At 45.0% G+C, this 23,348-nt stretch overlaps 1 protein-coding gene across 1 annotated transcript in view; it reads right to left on the minus strand.

Annotated features, from left to right (window-relative positions):
• Positions 1-14,945: 14,945 nt before the first annotated feature.
• Positions 14,946-23,348, minus strand: part of LOC135981923 (myb/SANT-like DNA-binding domain-containing protein 2) — a 226,115-nt gene continuing 217,712 nt past the window's right edge. Inside the window, exons 2-3 of the mRNA XM_065586907.1 lie at positions 16,456-17,377; positions 14,946-15,577 (exon numbers count right to left, since the gene is read on the minus strand). Of these exons, the coding sequence (XP_065442979.1) occupies positions 15,405-15,577; positions 16,456-16,993 (711 nt within the window). The 5' untranslated portion in view covers positions 16,994-17,377 and the 3' untranslated portion in view covers positions 14,946-15,404. The remainder of the gene's footprint in view (positions 15,578-16,455; positions 17,378-23,348) is intronic.

Below are 23,348 nucleotides of genomic sequence, written 5' to 3' on the forward strand. Positions count from 1 at the left end.
CCTCTTTCCTCCCTACTTTTGAAATAAGCCACCCCCATCTCCACCCCAATTGCACCAGGTTCTGCTTTCCAATGGCATTACCTCTACTGGAAGGTTTTCAACTGTTGTATAGCTATTGCATCAAAAAGCACTACATTAAAAGAATACTAAGCAAAGTCAAGCACTTGAAAGTTAGGAGATAGAGAATGGAATTAATGGAATGGCACCTCCCTCTTCTCCACATTGCCGAGGTGCCAGCAGAGGGCGCAAGGAGACGCTCATCCTGATCTCAGTTTTGGTGCCCAGCAGCCTGGCAACCCCACCAGCCAGGAGGAACAATTGCAGGGAAAGTCCTACTCATTCTCTGCAGCCTGAAGATGGAGCATCCTTACCATATTTTGTGCCTCCAAATGGAGGACACTCCACGGGGCCCCGGCCCCGCCCCCAGCCCCCGAGCCGACCCAGGCTGGAGCCGCCGGGGGGCCAGCCTGGGCCCCGCCTCCTCCCCACACACTCCCCCCACACTCCCCCTTACCTGCTTCAGGCTTCCCGCGAATTAAATGTTCGCGGGAAGCAGGGGAGGGGGCGGAGACTTTGGGGAGGGGGCGGAGTTGGGGCGGGGCTGGGGGCGGGGCCGGGGCCCCGTGGAGTGTCCTCCATTTGGAGGCACAAAATATGGTAACCCTAGCACACACGAAACAGCTGATCGGAAGGTGCAGGGAGGGAGGGGGAGGCACTGATTGGCGGGGCTGCCAGTGGGTGGGAGGTGCTGGGGGGGTGGAGCTGATGACATATTACTGTGGCTCTTTGACAATATACATTGGTAAATTCTAGCTCCTTCTCAGGCTCAGGTTGGCCACCCCTGCCCTATATTTACCACATTTGATACTTTATTTTAAGAAGATGAAAAATTGTGCTTCTCAAGTTTTCAATTCAGTGCTCTTTTTTGGATTTTATCCTGTACCATGACAGTTTGGCCAACCAATTTAGTTAAGGAAAGTGCTACATTTCCTAGTATAATTATTATATGTATTTGTATTATTGTAGGACCTAGAAGTCACGATCGTGGATGAGGACCCCTTTGTGCTAGGCACTGTACAAATCAGAACATCCCTACCCTAGTGGGTTATACTAGTACAGAAAGCTCATGATCAAATATCACTTTATGGCCGTTTTCTTCTCTCCATAACTCCTACATTCAGTTTCCTCGCCAAGAGCCCTGATATTTGTATCTAATCATTTACCTGTGATTTAGGAAATTGAAATTAAAGAAAATAAACCACCCAAACATACATATAATGCTAGAACTGATTCTAATTCTGCCTCTTTCTCCCTTCTTTATATTGTGTTATTTAGTGGAGCCCATTCCCAAGGTTCAGTAATGAGTCATATTGGCCCAAAGAAATAGATTTAGTTATAAAATTGCATTAAGAAATCAGAGCTAAAGATCAATCTGCCTCTTTGCCGGGATGGAGTCTGATAGGATACACTCCCAGCCTCAGAAAACAGGCTGAGCTGTTGTTGATGTCACAAGCAGATTAGAATGTCTCAGAGTGCCCAGAGACCAAGCAGTCTCTGTGGTAAGGTAAAAAGAAGAACAGGAGTACTTGTGGCACCTTAGAGACTAACAAATTTATTAGAGCATAAGCTTTCGTGGACTGCTGTAGTCCACGAAAGCTTATGCTCTAATAAATTTGTTAGTCTCTAAGGTGCCACAAGTACTCCTGTTCTTCTTTTTGCAGATACAGACTAACACGGCTGCTACTCTGAAACCTGTGGTAAGGTAGGGGAATAAGGCTGGCAGTTGTTAAAGCAGCAGTCCAGAAAAAGGAATCCCCAGCAGGCCAATGTGGAAATGGTGGGTGAAGAGAGAGCATCTTAATAGTGGTGATATTAATAGCTCATTTGCAATTTTTTACTAGAATCTATACACTTCAAAAGCTCAGCTTGGGGACAGAGGTTTTTCAACAAAACATTAGTCTCAATTAACTGAATGTAACTAAGATAAATGAGCTGAAAGAGGAAATTGAAGCAAATAAAATTTGTGAGGCCATTAAATCCATAAATGCAGAGAAGATGCTTAAACTTGGAAGACTTCCCAATAGATTCTTCCGAAGTATTCCAAAGCAGGGTCAATATGAAGTGCAGGGGGCCCTCTTAGACAAGTGATACTGAGAGCCCAGTATTGGCACAGACAGCTGAACAACAATGTAGTTCATAGCAGTAATTGTGCATTACGGGGTTACAATTACTGCTAAGAAGCTTTAGGTATTTGAATGGGTTAGTCCAACAGCATGCAAGCATGAAAGTGGAACTGGTACATTCCTAATATTTTTAAAGCGAGAACCACCTCACTATGAGAGAGTGAACACAAAATCTAAGACTATGTCATTATGCCTTCTGGGGAGACCCAAATATGACTATAACTGAAGTCTCTCTCCTTGACCATGATCTGCTTAAAATTATGCACGTGTGTGTTAGTGCTTTGCTGGATGGGGGCCAAAAAGTAAACAAACTGAAAAAATAAAGATAAATATTGTTTTTGCTCACTTCTGTCAGTGACATGAATCATAGGTGTTGCCAACAACTAGAGTAAGGCCAACATTTTCAGATAGGCCATTCTATTATTAAATTGATAGTACTCCTTTAACATAACATTGTCTGATGTCTTCAAAAAGATCAGTATCCTTGTCTTCTGGCTCCAAGCAGGTAAAAAGTCACACAAGCAATATCTTGTGAGAAGGCAGGTTCTGCTCCTATGAAGTATTGCTGAGGAATTGGAGAGTATGTTGAGAGCAGAGTGAGCAAAATGATCACCAGGGAACAGGGGTCATGGCAATGCTCAGCTGCCTTTTTTGAAATATTTGCAATAGGTTTATCATCCCAGACACTTCCCTCAGGAACCATTACACCCTCAGCAGAAGAACTGCAGGGGTCCAGCAGATGGCTATTGGGTACCTCTTACTGTCTGGAAAAGATAGAATAAAAAGGATATGCCACAGAAACAGCTGATCTCTTAATAAAAAAATGATAATGTTTCCACCTGAAGTCATGGCAGGCTTAAAGGAGCTACTGAACCCAACAGGACGTCAGTAGGAATGTTTTCTTTGCTCTCTAAATATACTACGCTTTAGAATCGAATGGAAGGCAAGTATATTAAACAATGGTAAATTGCTCAACTTGGCAAGAATCATAGACTACTGATCCCATTGTGAGGATGAAAGATGATTACATGTGTTATTCCCGGAGTTCAGTGTATGATAAACCAACCATACAAACCTTCAGGAAAACTAGGATTTCAACTAGTGAGAAATTCTAATGAATGTCCATTTACTTATTCTGTTATTGTCATGGTTTGTTAAAAAGGATGGAATCTCTCACTGCAGGGTAGTTTGATTGTTTTCATTATGTTTTAACCAGGTTTTTATAATGCTGGATCTTCCAGGAAACCTAATAAATGTATCTGATGGCTGGTGTATGCACCATATGGTGCACATTGTCAGACAATGAAATACCTGCTAAACTGTGTAATGACTCTTTGTCACTGCATGTAAAACCCTTTGTTTTTCATGGGCCTTCAAAAAAATAAAATAAAAATAAAAACAAAAACAAAAACGAAAAACAACCTCTCTCCAAGCATGTCTAAACTGGTGCAAGGAGTATGACCATCTGAGGCACCCACCCAAGCTCTGGGAAAATACAATACATTTATAAGTGCTTTCAGATGGTTGCCCAACATAAGCTGTGAAGAAAACACTTTAAAGCAACTAAACATTAAAAAGAGCAGATATGCAAAGTACCTCCCACACACACACACATACACACAACAGACTTGTAAACGGTGGTGTGCTCTTAGCTACTTAGATAAGGAGTCATTATTTTCGGCAGTATATGGTAGATCTCTTTAAAGATAATATTTCAACTTGTTCTTTATCTTTCCAAGGTAGCTTCAAAAGTCTTTTTCAGTGTTTCATACATCAGTGGATTCCTTTAATTTTTCATTTTGAAAATGGATATTGCGTAACTTACCTAGGTAGATTTCTATTATCTATTCATACATTTTGAATTAAACAAGACTTTCTACTTAATGGAAAGCTATCTCCTGTGTTTCTCGCTGAAGAGAGTATCTGTTGTCCCAGAGGCAGACATGAATAATTGCTTGGTTACGTCTCGTCTCATATTGTGCTTTGTTTTTTTACCATGAGTCTATTCCCTATGCAATGACTAATTAGCTGCTGCGTAAAGGAAAAAGCAGATTGAGTGTGGTGTTAGACCACTCTCTTCCTAGCAGATTGTCCTTATTTCCACATGTCCCAGTCTCATACAAGCTAAATCTCCATTCCACTATCTCATTTAGCAAAGGATTGACCAGCTGTTGAGGCCCTCTCAGTTCAGCATTCATGTTGCTTTGTACCAGTGTCCAGGGCAAAATAACTATCCCCTCAAGCTCCAGTTAACAGCTGAGATCTGACAACATTCCAGTTACATCAACATGGTGTGGCAATATTACCAAGCATTTATCCAGGGATAATCAGTTTGGTTACTGTTTTCACATCAGAAAATAATGTAAAATAGGCCTAAATTGGAACATGATTCCTTTCTGTCCTACTTAGGTTCTCAAAATATTCTCCACTGGAGTGGTGGAGTACTGGATCTATTCCTGCCCCTCCCCAATACTTTAGGGAAATGTGGTTTCAAATCAAAGTTGTGATTAGAACTTTAGAATTTGGGCATATTTCTAATGCAATAGTCTCCATCAGGCAGATGTCAGGAAATGGGTATGTTCAGAGTGAATACTAACTTTAATGAACTCAAGAGAAAGTAATTCTAGAGTCTCCTCATTAAGTATCACTTTTGGGTCTTCAAAAATCTATACCATGCAAAGCTGCAGACACATATGCTCTCCTTGGGCCCGATCCAAAGCTCAGTGAAGTCAACAGGAATCTTTCCATTAGCTTCAATTGTCTTGGGGGGAGGGTTCAAAAAAGAACTAGATAAATTCATGAAGGATAGGTCCACCAATGGCTATTAGCCAGGATGGACAGGGATGGTGTCCCTAGCCTCTATTTGCCAGAAGCTGGGAATGGGCGAGAGGGGATGGATCACTTGATGATTACCTGTTCTGTTCATTCCCTCTGGGGCACCTGGCATTAGCCACTGTTGGAAGACAGGACACTGTGCTAGATGGACCTTTGGTCTGATCCAGTACAGTCATTCTTATGTATTTTGATCACGTACCATGATTACCAGAGTTTTCATTGAGCAGTAATCTTCCTATACTAGTAGATCAGTAGTAACAACATTAAAGTTCCCTGATCAAAGGTGGTTTTCTACCTGAACTGTGTACTTTACTAGGAAAGTGCTGACTGCCAATCACAGAATTCCTACTCTATTGGAAAATAAGCTAAAGTGAACAATTGTGATTTCACTATTCAGGCCATTAGAGCATGTACGGTAACTTCATTTGAAATGGGTACTGTATACAGTGCTAGCAGACCAATTTGAAGTGTGCCCTAGCATTCTGAAATATGACACATTTCAAACATACTAGAGGAAACTAGAAGCTGAAGATTCCGTCCAACGGAGACAGAGTGAAGCAGGGAAACAGAAGAAGAAGGTAGATGAAAGAGAGACAGCTGCGAAAAAGAAAAATGTGAAAAAATGTAATTGTAGGCAGAGATGGCAGTGATGCCTGTAGCTAAGGTTGCCTCCCACTTATTATAAAACCCTGTTTCAATTGCTTAGAACTTTGCCATATTTTAATCCTTCAAGCTGAATTTACATGTTGGATGTCTGCCTCAAGCTAAATTTTTTTAGTATTTTAGCAAGGTCCTGTGGGGGAAAATGGTGCATGATTATGTAATTAAAGACTATCATAATGCATATGCGCAAGGGGGACAAATTAAGGTTGCACAGGTAATTGCCAGATTTACAATTCCTAACACTTGAGTGCTGAAACCATAACATTCTTTTACCATAGTTTTTGTATGTAATAGAATGTAGTTTTATAAGCTTTAGCCACATAGTTGACAAGGCTCTCCAGGAACTGTGTCCCTTGTGTTTCTGCTTCATTGTGCATGCTGTGTGTGAGAGAGAAGGAGAGAATGAATGAGATATTAAATAAGTTTTAAAGGAATCATTTTATTTATGTTAAAATGTATATAGTCACTTGTTCGGGTAGTTGACTTTTAGCACATTAAGATGTTACTAAAAGAATGGTTCAGAGAGGGGATTGTGATGTGTTCCCACCAGGGTGCCACCTAGAACTGGGATACCACTGAGACCCCCTGACCCACCAGTCTGGGCTCCCTTTACTGCTGTGACCAGCCTGCATTTTCACCAGCACACATACAGGTAGGGACACACCCAGCTGCAGTTACATGCAGACACTGTGATCAGTTCTGCCAGGGAAGGCTCCAGCTAAGGAACTTCCCAGCTACTGAGGCACGCACCCCTCCCTGGAAGGTAAACCCAAAATTATAGAGTCTTGCGCTGCACAGGGAACTGTACAGCATAAGCTCATGTATATTCCCCTCCACATTGAGGGAGGGGGCAAATTTCAACAGCTTTCTGCCCCAAGTTTGACTCCCACACACTGATTTTAGACAAAGCAAAAAAAGTCTATTAACTACAAAAGATAGACTGTAAGTGATTATAAGGGATAGCAAACAGATCAAAGCAGATTACCTAGCAAATAAACAAAAAATGCAAACTAAGCTTAATATACTAAATAGATAGGGTGAGAATCTGCTAAGTCATATCCAAAGAGATGATTCAAGCAGGCTTCAGATTCTTAAGGGGCAAGCTGCACTAGCTTACATCTTGGAATCCCCAGGTGTTCCATTCACAGACTAGAAATCCCTTTAGCCTGGGTCCAGCACTTCCCCCAGTTCAGCCTTTGTTACTCAGGTGTTTCCAGGAGTCTCTTTGAGTGGGGAGTCAGTGAAGAACCATGATGATGTCACTCCCCTGCCATATATAGCTTTTGCATATGGTGGGAAACCTTTGTTTCGAAGCTTGGTTTCCACGCCAGCCAGTGGAAAAACACTGATATCCCAAGATGGCGTCCAGCACCAGGTGACCTGGTCACATGTCCCTGTAGTGTCACAGCAGCCACGAGTCAGAGGCTATCTGCAGCATCCACAGGAAGGTTCCCCAGTGGGAGATAAGGTTTTTCTAAGGCCTATTGTTTTCTCCTAATGGCTCATTAACCTGAATGGGCCCTTCCCAGCCAGCCATCTAGACTAAGAGCCTTTTGCCTAATGGGTGTTCCCCAGGTGTAATCACATTTGTAATACAGATATGTAGTCAATATTCCCCAACTTCAGATACAAAAATGATACATGCATACAAATAGGGTAATCATATTCAGTAAACCATAACCTTTCCAAAGACACCTCACATGACTTATCTTGCATAAAATACATTATGATTATGTCAATCATATCATAATATTGTTGTGAAGAATATAGGGTGCAGTGTCACAGGGATGTCAGGGATAATTATCTTAACATTGATGAGTATGTAATTTGTGTCCAATTTACATTTTATAATAGCCCAATCCTGGTCCTATTAAATGCATTGGCAGTTTTGCTACTCACTTTTAAATGTGTAGAGTCAGATCCTAGCAGGTAGTGCCTAGAACTTACAGTAATACCTAGCACATATATAACTCTTTTCAGCCACAAATCTCAAAGTGGCTTCCAAAGGTGGGTCAGAGACATTATCCCCATTTTACAGAAGGAGGACCTGAGGTTAAATAACTTACTAAGAACTCAGTGGCAGAACTGAGAATGCTGTATAGAGTAGTTAAAAAGGTAGTTTCAGAGCAGTCTCTAAATATGCCTTAATTTTAAAGTTAGAGTTCCGTTTTATTGCTTGCATTTGTGTCTCTGTGATAAGACTAATGTGGTTTTAGATACTGCAATTTCCTTTATATGGTCTCATTTAAAACGTGCAATTGATTCACACTCTTCTTTTCCAGAATCCATATGGTATATTGCACTTGAAAAATGAGAAAAGAAGATTTGTCAGGGGGGTAAAGGCATATTTTATGTAAATTATTTCCGATGGGTAATTTGTCACCTTTATTATTTAAAGAGATGCTGAACTTCCTTTGTAATCTGTATTTACAAAATTGATAAACTGTTTTCTGATCAAAAGAATGGGTTGACTATTAATTCCGGGGACATCTGCTCCAGTGTCTTATTAGAAATGTACAATAATCTGTCATTTATATCTAAATATATAACCTCAAAGTTGTATCCATCATTTTTAGGTTTGCAAAATACTTGAGAAATTGACACAGAATCATTCCTATCCCCTACAGGATCCAACAACATATGGGAGAGCACACTCAGAGCAGCCACTGCCACCATAGTAGCTAGAATACTATTAGTTTTTCTCCTTTGAGCTACTACATTCTCAGTTTGGGTTTAGCTATCCCCCTTTGCCCTGCAGGGCTCTCTGCTTCCCCTTGGAGGCTGACTCATAAACTTCTGTGTCCAAGTTTGTGTCTGCTCAGACTTCCTGTGACAGAAAGGCATATGGATGCCGATCAAGATCCATAGAGTCAAAGTCCAATTTATACTACTCACAAAGAGGTGGCTGCAATGGAGTCAGCACCTGCCTCCCGTGAGCACCCCCTTTTCGCTGGCTGATATACCTGCAATCACAGTTCTTTTCACGAGGGGAGAGAGGGGCACCCACCTCTCGTGGATGGCCCTTTCTCTCAGTTATGTATGAGCCTGCTTCTCTTTTTTGATCTTACATCAGGGTGGCACCTGTCTCTTGCAAGCACCCCCCCTCCCAGCCAGTCTTTGGCAGTTCAGCCCTCCAGCTGAGCCACACACTCTGTCCCCCATTCCAGGGTATACCATCCCAAGTTGTTATCACAGCCCTGGTATGGGACTTAGGCTTCTTCCCTGAGGCACTGCCTTCTTCAACCACCTAGCTGGGGCCCATCTCAGTACCCTCAGCTGGTGTCCTTTTCAGCAACCCTCCCTGGGCTCAGTCTTCAACCAGTCCAGTAGGGCTCATCTCGGTACCCTCGCTTGGTCTGGGCAGGTCCTGAGCTCAGTCCCTGGGCTCAGCCAGCCCACAGTGACCTTTTCATGGGCCTACTGCTACTCTATGCAGCCAGCCAGGCACCTGGTCTTTGGCAGCCTTCCCTGGGCTCAGTTCTGCCCAGTGAGCTCTCTGCGGTGAGCTGTAGCCTGCTGCTCACCTCGCTATCCAGGCACCCAGTCCTCCCTTGTGAAGCTCCACACAACAACTAAAGGCTCAGCTCTGCTGCTTTCCTTTATCTGGCCCTTCTGAGCCCTCATTGGCGGCTCCATCAGCCCCTCTGATTGGCCACGCCTCTGCAGCCACTCTAGACTGCCTGGAGGACTTCTCACTGCTTTTTTCTGGGCAGCGTGATGCAGGGCCACAAGGCCTCCAGCAGGGGGCCTCCAGACCTAGTCCACCCTGCCACAGTAGCCCAAGTATTTGTGCCGAACATTCTTCCCCTTTGTCCACTAACTCTCCCATTTGGGGGAAATGTGTTGGATTATGTACAAAAACTACAAACAAAACTAACAATGAGTTCTTCTTTATTCATATTTAAATCAATCAGTATTACTGGAAAGGCTCGTCCCAGTTCCATGTCAATAACAGGGTGGAAAATATCCCAAAAATTAACATCTGATCTGTGATACCCTTTTGATTCTGAGTTGGCAGATACCTTGGCAATGCTACTTATTTTCATTGTACTTAAAAAAAAAAAGCCACAGCTAGTTTTGATTTCCTGCATATTTCTATACTGCAGAGCACTGCTCGAAGCAGAGCAGTTAGGGTAGTAGGCTTCCAGTAGCCAGCCTGTAAAAACTTGTGATACTTCTGAACAATACTATTTGCCCATTTTTCTTTCTCTGCCATGAACTGAACTGTGAAAATACTGTGAGCTGTGGTACAGTTAACTTGCATTGCCTAATACTACATGCATCCCCCCCTTTTCCAACAAATATGTTCTGTAACCCCATTAATAGACAAATGTATAAAGAATTCAAATTCATCGGAAGGAAAGTAAGAATAGTGGGTTACGCTCTGAGTCTGTTGTAGTGGGGAATCATTAATACACCAGTACCATGAGACTGTTCTCTCCCTTTACAACAAATTTCTCTTCAAAATATGCTTCTGCTTATCTTTTTACTAATGCCATACATTAATCACTACCCTGGGTGTTGGGCAGCGACTGTTCCAGGTTCAGAACACACAAAACAGTGCTTGATGTGCTTAGAGAATGAGTTGGGAGGCAGCCATTAGAGAAAGCCGCTCACAATAGAACTATAGAATCATTTTATTTCTGGCTACCATTCTCTCTCTTTCCCACATGCAGACATATTCTATGGTTTTCTCCAGTGATTTAATTAATTACTCTCTAGGCAAGTGAGTTTATTCACCGAGTGGATTTTCCCCACATCTTGCCCAGATCTAGTTCATGTAATGTGGTTCTAGCTATCTCTTGCCAGCATCAGATCTCACTATTACTTTGTAGCTAACATGCATAGTTTTGTACAGCATAATAAGCAGTAGGGGAAAGTCATCCAAGAACAAAAGTTTATAGGTCAAACTGAGGTCATGTCTTTCTCTGTCCATAATAAACAGCCTTCCAACATGACAGCCTAACTTCTTTCCAGATGAAAAAGCTTATTTTTATGGCTACCCTTTGTTTCCTGCTTTGTACCCAATTATCAGTCTAATGAGCCAACTTTCCACTTATTCCATTACTCTTTACTGTAGATGTTATACTCTGATGTGAAGCTTTGCCAAATGCTTTTAAAAAATCCATTGCGTTCCCTTTCTATACCATAGCATAAATATCTTCAAACAATTCCAATGCATTAATGAGCTCTGACCTTTCTTCCCAAACACTATGGTTGCTTTCCAGCCTTCTGCTCCCGACTCTGTTAGTTTTCCATCACTTCTTTATTTCTCTCTTTTTCTTACAATAGTTTGTAAGAATTTCTTGACCACTTAGATTGGGAAGTTATAGATCGGGGTTTTCAATCTTTTAAGAATTTAATTTGAACATCAATACTTCCTGCATTTGCAGTTACAGCTCACGTCCGGCAGGTGGCACCACGCTATGCAGCACAATGCAAGTATAATAGCATTCCAACTTGAAACTAATTAATAAGATGTCGTTTTCTTTTTAAGACAAAGTGTCTTTGCTGAGATGTATTATAACTATCAGTACCCAACATCACAGAACACTAAATAATCCCACTTCACACCTTGCTCTCACTGTGGACACTCAAGGGCAGTGTGTTCCCTCCCCAGTGGTATCATTGAGCCATGGATTTTAGGGTATGAAGGGGAGGGCCTGAAGAAATGGGCAGGGAACCAGTAGAGATGGACCGGCACGCACAGGAAGAAGTGGCAGAGCCCTGGTCTCAGAATGAGCACTATACAATACATACAGTAACCTTTAAAGTCTACAAAATCCTCATAAAAAGAGGCTTAAGACATAGCAAGCTGTTGGTACCTGAGTATCCAAAGTGGGCACTCTAGGAATGTGTTGGTAAGTATTTACTATACCTCTTAAGACTTGCTGTAGCCAAGTCACACACCATGCAAGTATAGCTAAAGTTTTACTGTATTTGTGTGCCGTGTTATATCCTAGAGTGCTTCCAAACAGCAAGTCTAGTTACTAACCCCTCCTACCATGGAGTAATCGGGTTCAGACCAATGGATGCCTAGCAGGATGCCAGTGCAGTAGAGGGCTTACTCCTGCTGGATCCAGCAAGTTCACACAAAATGGCTGCTGGCTGGTGTGAAGCAGTAAGGGATAACATTCCTCTGGGGTCAGAGGCCTGCAGCTGACCTGGCTGCCTGATTAGCCCGCCTCCTGCACATGAAGAAAGAGGTGAAACTGTATTAGTGGACCCTTATAAAAGAGAGCAGCAGCAATAAGGGGAGTGCTACATCCTCCAGGAAGCAGAAGTATATGGGTGGTGCCTGCAATGGACTGCCAAGGTAAGAGACTCTGCCAGGAAATCTTGTTACAGGAATTACTGGTGTGAGAGAAAGATTTGGGGTAGGGACTGCTGTGCTTGCTCAGAGTTTGATGTCAAAGTCAGCAAGGGGTGGGATTGTGTTTAAGAAGGCTCAATTAAAGAAACTACCCTGGCTAAAGATAAGAAATCCAGGGAAAACTGAGAGGCACAGATGAGGGTTACCCTGGAGAGTGAGCTGACCCTCCAGAATAAAGGTTGGTTGGACAGGAGGAGGGAGCTATAAAATAGGCCTAATCTATTACACTGGGCTGCTGGCTATAGGAAAGGGATGGGCAGATGGGAGATTTCTGAGGGTATGTCTACACTACGAAATTAGTTTGAATTTATAGAAGCCGGTTTTATAGAAATCGGTTGTATACAGCCGATTGTGTGTGTCCCCACATAAAATGCTCTAAGTGCTCTAGTCGGCGGACCGCGTCCACAGTACAGAGGCGAGCGTCGACTTCCGGAGCATTGCACTATGGGTAGCTATCCCACAGCTATCCCACAGTTCCCGCAGTCTCCGCCACCCATTGGAATTCTGGGTTGAGATCCCAATGCCCGGATGATGCAAAACAGTGTCGCGGGAGGTTCTGGGTACATGTCGTCAGGCCCCTCCCCCTCCGTCACAGCAACGGCAGACAATAGATTCGCGCCTTTTTACCTGGGTTACCTGTGCAGACAACATACCGTGACAAGCATGGAGCCCGCTCAGCTCAGCTGAGCTCACCGTTACCATATGTCCTCTGGGTGTCGGCAGACGTGGGACTGCATTGCTACACAGCAGCAGCTGCTAACTGCCTTTTGGCGGTAGACGGTGTAGCATGACTAATAGCCGTGGGGCTGGCAGCCGTAGGGCTGAATTGCACCAGCCCCTTGCCTTTTGGTAGAAGATGGTATATTACGACTGGTATCCGTCGTCGTCATACTGCAGTGGCTGTCAATCATGGGCACCTGGGCAGACATGCTACTGTCTCGATGATGATGGCTATCAGTCGTAGTATACTATTTTCTGCCAATTGCCCAGTATTGTCTGCTAAGCACCCAGAAGAGGCCGAGGGCGATCTGGGTGCTGGCAGACGTGGGGCTGGCAGACGTGGGGCTGCATTGCTACACAGCAGCAGCCCCTTGCCTTTTGGTAGAAAATGGTATATTACGACTGGTATCCATCGTCATCATACTGCAGAGGCTATCAGTCATGCTTAGCTTAAGATGTAAAAAATAGATTTGTTCTGTATTCATTTGCTTCCCCTCCCTCCGTGAAATCAACGGCCTGCTAAACCCAGGGTTTTCAGTTTAATCTTTGGGGGGACCATTCTGTGTGACAGTTGTTTGTGTTTCTCCCTGATGCACAGCCACCTTTCTTGATTTTAATTCCCTGTACCTGTACGCCATGTCGTCACTCGGCCCTCCCTCCCTCCCGCCCTCCCGCCCTCCCTCCTTCTCCTGGTCCGTCAGATACTAGTTTCGCGCCTTTTTTCAGACCAGGCGCCATAGCTAGCACTGGGATCATGGAGCCCGCTCAGATCATGAGCACTATGAACACCACGCGCATTGTCCTGGAGTATATGCAGAGCCAGGACATGCCAAGGCGAAACCCGGACCAGCCAAGGAGGCGATTGCAGCGCGGCGAAGAGAGTGATGAGGAAATTGACATGGACATAGACCTCTCACAAGGCACAGGCCCCAGCAATGTGGAAATCATGGTGTCACTGGGGCAGGTTCATGCCGTGGAACGCCGATTCTGGGCCCGGGAAACAAGCACAGACTGGTGGGACCGCATCGTGCTGCAGGTGTGGGACGATTCCCAGTGGCTGCGAAACTTTCGCATGCGTAAGGGCACTTTCATGGAACTTTGTGACTTGCTTTCCCCTGCCCTGAAACGCCAGAATACCAAGATGAGAGCAGCCCTCACAGTTGAGAAGCGAGTGGCGATAGCCCTGTGGAAGCTTGCGACGCCAGACAGCTACCGGTCAGTCAGGAATCAATTTGGAGTGGGCAAATCTACGGTGGGGGCTGCTGTGATCCAATTTGCCAGGGCAATGAAAGACCTGGTGATATCAAGGGTGGTGACTCTGGGCAACGTGCAGGCAATAGTGGATGGTTTTGCTGAAATGGGATTCCCAAACTCTGGTGGGGCCATAGACGGAACCCATATCCCTATCTTGGCACCGGAGCACCAAGCCACCGAGTACGTAAACCGCAAGGGGTTCTTTTCAATGCTGCTGCAAGCCCTGGTGGATCACAAGGGACGTTTCACCAACATCAACGTGGGATGGCCGGGAAAGGTACATGATGCTCGCGTCTTCAGGCACTCTGGTCTGTTTCGAAAGCTGGAGGAAGGGACTTTCTTCCTGGACCAGAAAGTAACCATTGGGGATGTTGAAATGCCTATCGTGATCCTTGGGGACCCAGCCTACCCCTTAATGCCATGGCTCATGAAGCCATACACAGGCAGCCTGGACAGGAGTCAGGACCTGTTCAACTATAGGCTGAGCAAGTGCCGAATGGTGGTGGAATGTGCATTTGGATGTTTAAAAGCGTGCTGGCGCAGCTTACTGACTCGCTCAGACCTCAGCGAAAAGAATATCCCCATTGTTATTGCTGCTTGCTGTGCGCTCCACAATATCTGTGAGAGTAAGGGGGAGACATTTATGGCGGGGTGGGAGGTTGAGGCAACTCGCCTGGCCGCTGATTACGTGCAGCCAGACACCAGGGCGGTTAGAGGAGCACAGCAGGGCGCGGTGCGCATCAGAGAAGCTTTGAAAACGAGTTTTGTGACTGGCCAGGCTACTGTGTGAAACTTCTGTTTGTTTCTCCTTGATGAACCCTCCACCCCCCACCCCCTGACCCGGTTCACTCTACTTCCCTGTAAACCAACCACCCCATCCTCTCCTCCCCACTTCGAGCACCGCTTGCAGGGGCAATAAAGTCATTGTTTTTTCACATTCATGCATTCTTTATTAATTCCTCACACAAGTAGGGGGATAATTGCCAAGGTAGCCTGGGATAGGTGGGGTAGGAGGGATGGAAAAGGACACACTGCATTTTAAAACTTTAACTCTTATTGAAGACCAGCCTTCTGATGCTTGGGCGATCATCTGGGGTGGAGTGACTGGGTGGCCGGAGGCCCCCCCACCGTGTTCTTGGGCGTCTGGGTGAGGAGGCTGTGGAACTTGGGGAGGAGGGCTGTTGGTTAAACAGGGGCTGTAGCGGCGGTCTCTGCTCCTGCTGCCTTTCCTGCAGCTCAACCATACGCTCGAGCATATCAGTTTGATGCTCCAGCAGACGGAGCATTGACTCTTGCCGTCTGTCTGCAAGCTGACACCACCTATCATCTTCAGCCCGCCACTTGCTCTTTTCATCCCGCCATTCAGCCCGAGACCTCTACTCTCGTTCATATTGTGCTTTTCTCATGTCTGACATTGACTGCCTCCACGCATTCTGCTGTGCTCTATCAGCGTGGGAGGACATCTGGAGCTCCGTGAACATATCGTCCCGCATCCTCCGTTTTCTCTTTCTAATGTTCACTAGCCTCTGCGAAGGAGAAACATTTGCAGCTGGTGGAGGAGAAGGGAGAGGTGGTTAAAAAAGACACATTTTAGAGAACAATGGGTACACTCTTTCATTACAAGGTCGCATTTTTCCTCTGCCTGGCGGTTTGGTATGAGAGATCACTCACGCAGTGTCCCAGGCAACATATTTCGGCTTGCAGGCAGCCATGGTAAGCCACAGTCTTTTGGCTTTTTTAACCTTCTTAACATGCGGGAAAGGTTTCAAACAGCAGCGCATTTCCCATATCAAGGATGAATTGGGTTGGCCATTTAAAATGGGTTTTCAATGTAAAAGGAGGGGCTGCGGTTTCCGGGTTAACATGCGGCACAAACCCAAATAAACCACCCCACCACACACACACCCGATTCTCTGGGATGATCACTTCACCCCTCCCCCCACCGCATGGTTAACAGCGGGGAACATTTCTGTTCAGAAGAGCAGGAACGGGCACCTCTGAATGTCCCCTTAATAAAATCACCCCATTTCAACCAGGTGACCGTGAATGATATCACTCTCCTGAGGATAACAAAGAGAGATAAGGAATGGATATTGTCTGCATGCCAGCAAACACCGGGACCATACGCTGCCATGCTTTGTTATGCAATGATTCCAGACTACGTGCTACTGGCCTGGCGTGGTAAAGTGTCCTACCATGGCGGACGAGATAAGGCAGCCCTCCCCAGAAACCTTTTGCAAAGGCTTTGGGAGTACATGAAGGAGAGCTTTCTGGAGATGTCCCTGGAGGATTTCCGCTCCATCCCCATACACGTTAACAGACTTTTCCAGTAGATGTACTGGCCGCGATTGCCAGGGCAAATTAATCATTAATCATTAAACATGCTTGCTTTTAAACCATGTGTAATATTTACAAAGGTACACTCACCAGAGGTCTCCTGTGTGCCCTGAGGGTCTTGGGTGAGTTCGGGGGTTACTGGTTCCAGGTCCAGGGTGACAAACATATCCTGGCTGTTGGGGAAACCGGTTTCTCCGCTTCCTTGCTGCTGTGAGCTACCTACAGTACCTCCATCCTCATCTTCCTCGTTCCCCGAACCGTCTTCCCTGTGTGTTTCTCCATTGACGGAGTCATAGCACACGCTTGGGGTAGTGGTGGCTGCACCCCCTAGAATGGCATGCAGCTCCGTGTAGAAGCGGCAAGTTTGCGGCTCTGCCCCGGACCTTCCGTTTGCTTCTTTGGCTTTGTGGTAGGCTTGCCGTAGCTCTTTAATTTTCACGCGGCACTGCTGTGTGTCCCTGTTATGGCCCCGGTACTTCATGGCCTTGGAGACCTTTTCTAATACTTTGCCATTTCTTTTACTGCTACGGAGTTCAGCTAGCACTGATTCATCTCCCCATATGGCGAGCAGATCCCGTACCTCCCGTTCGGTCCATGCTGGAGCTCTTTTGCGATCCTGGGACTCCATCACGGTTACCTGTGCTGATGAGCTCTGCGTGGTCACCTGTGCTCTCCACGCTGGGCAAACAGGAAATGAAATTCAAACATTTGCGGGTCTTTTCCTGTCTACCTGGTCAGTGCATCTGAGTTGAGAGTGCTGTCCAGAGCAGTCACAATGAAGCACTGTGGGATAGCTCCCGGAGGCCAATAACGTCGAATTCCGTCCACACTACCCCAATTCCGACCCGCAAAGGCCGATTTTATCGCTAATCCCCTCGTCGAAGGTGGTGTAAAGAAACCGGTTTAAAGGGCCCTTTAAGTCGAAAGAAAGGGCTTCGTTGTGTGGACGTGTCCAGGCTTAATTCGATTTAACGCTGCTAAAGTCGACCTAAACCCGTAGTGTAGACCAGGCCTGAGGCTCTTCATAGTTTAGGTGGTCCTTGCTCTCTGACAAATGTGTGTTCGGTTTTTTAATTAAAAATAATTTAGTGGCACTTTTACCTCAGTTGAAAGACCCCCATCTCTTGTTGCTAACATCAGCACTGGGAGCCTTGCTCTCATGTTCCTCAAACCCTGCACCAGTCAAGAGCTGCTAACTAGGCTGGGATCAGTTCTCCTTTCTATACTCAGCCTGGGCAGATACACAGTCAAGAGGCAGGCAGCACTTCATGTGTGAGCTGCACTCCCAGCAGACAGTCAGTGTCAGGAGGCAGTGTGGGGAACACAATACTGAATCTAAGGCACACCAAGAGAATTACATGTTTTGGTTGTTCCCGCTCCGAAAAGGGGAGGGAGAGAAGTCAAAAATGATTAGACAAGATGGGAGAAAGAAGGTACAAGAGGGAGCACAGAGAGAGAGTGAAAAAGTAGGGAAAGGAAAGGCAGGGTGGGATGCAGATATAAACATAAAGGGGACAGAGGGTAGGAGGACAACTTCATTTCTCTTCACCCCTTTCTATTAAGTGTTGTAGAGTTTAAATTTACACTACATATGTAAAACTGACTCACCCATTTCACAAAACCAACATAAAATTAGCTAGTAAATCTACAGAGATTATCATTGCTATTGTTACCTACCAAGAAGGTGTGTTCTGAAAATATTTTAAAAATCACAAATTAAAGAAAATTGGGTATTCAGCTGAAACAAACTACTAAAGAATCATCCACTGTGATCAATTTCTTATTCCCTAAGCAAAATAATGATTGTGGTGTACTGAGGACTGTGACAGAATTGCAAACTAGCACTTTAAGAAGGTGGGGAGGGCATTCCTGGGCCTGGTTGCAGACCCTGGTGCTCTGTAGGGAAGCATCTTGGAGCAGTCAGTTCTGGAGCTAGTCAGCTTTAAGCAAGGTGGTGGTGAGTTTTGCCTCTCTGCCTTAGGGATAAACCTGCTTTGTCTCTTTCTTTTGGGTGTTCTGAATTCCAAGAAATAGAGCAGTGTTATGTTGCAACCTTCCAGCAAGAATATTTATATTTGCATCAAACTTGTATGTATGCTGTGAATCTAACAATGATCGTGCACTTCTAGCATTATGCCAGCATGAAGATCAAGAGACAGGCAGGGGTGAAAATAGAAATAGGGACTTACCAGTTCGGGGCTGGGTTGGGGCCAGCTCTGGCCCCCAGAATGGGCAGGGCCTCGGGCGGAAGGGGCGGGGATAGGGGGGGTCAGAGCCAGCTCCGGCCCGCCCTCTACCAGTAAATGCCCTCCCCTTCCCCCGCCCCCATTGGGGTAGCAGTGGCAGCCAGGGGCTCCGGCAGCAGTTTAAAGGGCCCAGGGCTCGGCAGCCGCTACCGCCCCAGGCCTTTTAAACCGCTTCCAGAGCCCCCAGCTGCCGCTGCTACCCCAGGGCTCCGGCAGCAGTGCTCCAGGGGCTATTTAAAGGGCCCGGGCCTCTCCTGCCTCTACCGCCCCAGACCTTTAAATAGCCCCCAGAGCCCTGGGGTAGCGGCAGCGGGGCTCCGGCGGCTATTTAAAGGGCTGGGGCCATAGAGGCAGCAGGAGCCCTGGGCCCTTTAAATAGCCCCCGGAGCCCCACTGCCACTACCCCAGGGCTCTGGGGACTATTTAAAGGGCCCAGGACTCCCCTGCTTCTACCGACCCTTTAAATAGCCCCCCGGAGCCCTGGGGTAGCGGCAGCAGGGCTCCGGCAGCTATTTAAAGGGCCGGGGCAGTAGAGGCAGCGGGAGCCCCGGCCCTTTAAATAACCCCCGGAGCCCCGCTGCCACTACCCCTATCCCAGGGCTCCAGCAGCCGGGCTCTGGCAGCAATTTGAAGGGCCTGGGGCTCCAGCTGCTGCTGGGAGCCCCGGCCCTTTAAATTGCCACCTGGGGAAGCCAGGCTGCCTGGGTACAGTGCACTGACTCTTGCCGGTATGCCTTACCGGGGCGTACCGGCTTACTTTCACCTCTGGAGACAGGTAGATCCTGAGACGACAAGATTTTATTTGAAACCGAGTGAGCTGAGTGTTATGGTCTTTCATCCACACAAACCCTCCCTTTTCCCCTTTCAAATCACAGTTGAATTCACGAATCTCTCTCATTCATATTTGTTTTTCTCTTATTCCTTGTGCAGGATTGGGCCAATGTTGTTTTTGCTATGTAGTGATGCTGCAGATTGGGAAATCTCTATGTATGTCTCACAACATAACTGAAATCCTTAGGTTTCCTTCTGGAGTAAGCTTCTTGGCTTAGTGAAAATTTCTACATTACATGACAAAAGGGGAGATTAAAAGTGTACCCCTGAATGTATATCTTGTCTTCATGCCTGTACAAACCTTGTGGTACCTTAGAGACTAACAAATTGATTTGAACATAATCTTTCATGGGCTAAAACCCGTGAAAGCTTATGCTCAAATAAACATGTTTGTCTCTAAGGTGCCACAAGTACTCCTCGTTCTTTTTGCTGATACAGACTAACACGGCTACCACTCTGAAACCTGTACAGAGCTTGTGACTCATAGAGATTATTTGAGAACTCTCCCTCATACCTTTCTAATGCTTTGTCTTGTCACCAGGGCCGGCTCCAGGGTTTTGGCCGCCCCAAGCAGCCAAAAAAAAAAAAAAAAAAGCCGCGATCGTGATCTGCGGCGGCAATTCGGCGGGAGGTCCTTTGCTCCCAGTGGGAGTGAGGGACTGTCCGCCGAATTGCCGCTGAATACCTGGACGTGCCGCCCCTCTCCGGAGCGGCCGCCCCAAGTACCTGCTTGCCAGGCTGGTGCCTGGAGCCAGCCCTGCTTGTCACCTTGCAAATTCAATTATTAATTTAGGGCATAGGCCATGCCCTTTGGGCCTGAACTTTTAAAGTGCTGAAGAGCAACTAAAAAGTGGTGAGGGACTTCAACTCCCACTGAAATCAACAGGAGTTATGGGTGCTCAGTATTTTGGAAGGTCAGGACTTCTTAATGAAGATGCAAATCAAAACAGGCTTTAATACTTCTGCTATTTTCTTATTTTCCCATCAAATCCCTCAAAGTTAAAATTTAATTTTCTCTTGACAGTCATCTGCCTAAGCAGTAACTTCTGATCCAAAGATGTTACTTGATGCACACTTATTTTCTCTTACCATTTGTTTATTTGCTTTTACTTGCTATTTCTTGACTTCTCTCAGATCTTCCCAGCCTTTCACACTTTTGCTATGATTTGAACTTTCAATATTGTTTCCTACTGCTTTGTTGAACTTGTCTAATAACTCTGGTCATTTCTTGATGCTTACTCACAAACTGACCTGAACATGTAATAACATAGTCATTACCACTCCTGATGATCTGTTTTGACTAAGCTTTGTTTTTCATGGTAGATTTGGGGTGGTGGGATAAGCAGAAATGAACAGTTTTTCATCTTTTCCTATAAATCTGCACATTGTGAAGCTGTTGTTTTTGAACTTTGCTAAATGTAGCAGTCCCATTCACCAGGCACCCTCCTGTGGCCAGAGGTGTTTCCACAAGGCCCTTCCTCTGCTCCCTCTCTTCAGAGGTCTTTGGGAACACAGTATAGTCTTTCTAGGGCTAACACCAGCCCTCCCCTGAAACTGGCACTTGATTTTTGGTCCTGGCTAGAACTGAGACGTGCAGAGAGATGAAAACATGTCAAAAGTTGGCTTTTTACATATTATAACCCACTTTTGTAATATAGCGTTAAATTTACTCTACAGAGGTTGATTTTAAATTCTTCTGCAGGAAAGGAGTATAGAATTAAAAAGTTATGCTAAGATGACTTTATGATAATGGATGACAGTGAAGAATTTCCATGCATTACATAGACATCTGCTTTGCAAACACAAAAATTACCAAGGTGGTCTCAATGACACTCCAAACACCACTACTGCATGGATGATTTCTCCACCGTCCTCATCTCTGCCCAGTAAAAATGATGCATTTACAAACTCCATCCACTCTAACCATGTCTAATCCAATTGCGCAAAAAGGAAAAACCTGAATACAACAGTGAAACTGAGGTGACAGCAAACTCATTAGGGGAAAGACATAGGCAGTTAAAGGAAAGAAAATCAATTTCTGCCTTTGTGGTTCATATTAATAATAACCATCAGGCTCAACAAATTGTCAGCTTAGTAGCAGCAGATGTGCTTTTAGGCTTTTTCCACTGATAGTTTTGGTTTATGAAGAGTTCAAAACCGAAGCACATCATCCAACTAATACAGGCCCAAAACTCTTGGGACTGAGAGACCCTGCACCTGCTCCATTTGAAATCAAGGGAAATTTGGCGTTTGAACTCGGTGGGAACAGGATCAAGGCCAAAAAGTTAACCAAGTTTTACCTTGGGTTTGTAGAAGGATTCAACAATATTGTTAAACATGATTTTAATAAACCATTTTGGTTATACACTGATACTTCTAATATTGGGTTAGAAGCTGTAGTAATACAGAACCAAGTGTGGGAAGTTCCTGTGATGCATTCAGCAGTGTCTGGGACACCACTTCCTGCATAAATTTTGCATTGGGGGTGGGACGTTATCTGATTAAAATATGACCCTATAGACCATTGTTACAACCACTGTTATATATTTGCAGCAAATATTGTACAAAGGTTGTTGAGTAAGATGTCTATGAAAAGGTTATGATTTGCTGGTTATGATTATGCCATCTGTATGCATGCATCATTTTTGTATTTAAAGTTCTAAGTATTGGCTTTATGCCTGGATTTCAAATGTTTGCTCCTGGGGTAATGCCCACAAAGTAATCAGTCAGATATGCCATGTAAGATATCTGTAGAGATGCCATAATTTGCCAGATATGAGAATCTTGTTTAGATGTTTGTATCACCTTTGTATTATGAGTTATAGATATGTATGTCTGTATTTCAAACTTGTGCTATGCACCCCCAGACAGTTTGGCATCAGCACTGCCTAGCCTTCTTGATGGCCCATTAAGGGTCATCAACTATACAGTTGACCCATTGAGAGAAGGCAGATACACCATATGACTCAGCAAGGCATGCAGGGAAATACTATGGAGAGAACTCTAAGGCTTCCAAGCCATGCGCTGGGCAGCTTGTGTTTGAAACAAAGGAAGCACAGGCCGCATGGCAAGAGACTATAAAAGGCAGCTGCAACTTCTCCATTTTGTCTTCAGTCCTGCTTCTTACCTCCGGAGGAACCTTGCTACAAACTGAAGCTCTGAACAAAGGACTGAATGACCCATCCAAGCTGTGGATGTACTCCAGAGACTTGACTTAAGCCAGCAGTTTATTCCATCACTGCTACAAGCCTGAGCCAAGAACTTTGCCATTACTGTATGTAATTGATTCCTTTAAGCAATTTTAACTCTCACCTTTCTTTCTTTTTATAAATAAGCCTTTAGATTTTAGTTAATAAGAATTGGCTGCAGCATGTGTTTGAGTAAAATCTGAAACATTCATTAACCTGGGAGGTAATGTGTCCGATTTTTTGGGATTGGTAGAACCTTTTCTTTTATATGATGAAATAACATTTACAAAAATTTTCATCATATTTGACCGAGATGGAGACCTGAGACTGGATCACTTTAAGGGAATTGTGTTGTTTGGACTTCTGAGTAAGCAGTAAGGTAATAAAGAAACCGTTTTATGCTGGCTTGGTGAATCTTAGTATTGGCATATCCACCAGCTTTTGGGGGTTTGGCTGCCCCATTCTTTGCAGTTTACCCTAATTGAGTGACTATAGAGTCCCCCTAGGACCCTGGTCACAGTGCTGTTCATCTCAGTTCTGCACCCACAGTAGTTTAATATGTTGCAGGCTTGTACATGAGTAGTATTTTGCCTGAATTTCTTTATTTTAGGAAATGAATAAGAAGTATTTTGTTTTTAACATGTAAAAAGTTACAATAAAGCTGCCAAAAGAAATAAGGGCTGGGGAAAGACAAACTTTTAAGTTTCCTTTCCTCCCT

The sequence above is a fragment of the Chrysemys picta genome, chromosome 2, assembly GCF_011386835.1.
Source record: "Chrysemys picta bellii isolate R12L10 chromosome 2, ASM1138683v2, whole genome shotgun sequence".
Taxonomy (NCBI): domain Eukaryota; kingdom Metazoa; phylum Chordata; order Testudines; family Emydidae; genus Chrysemys; species Chrysemys picta.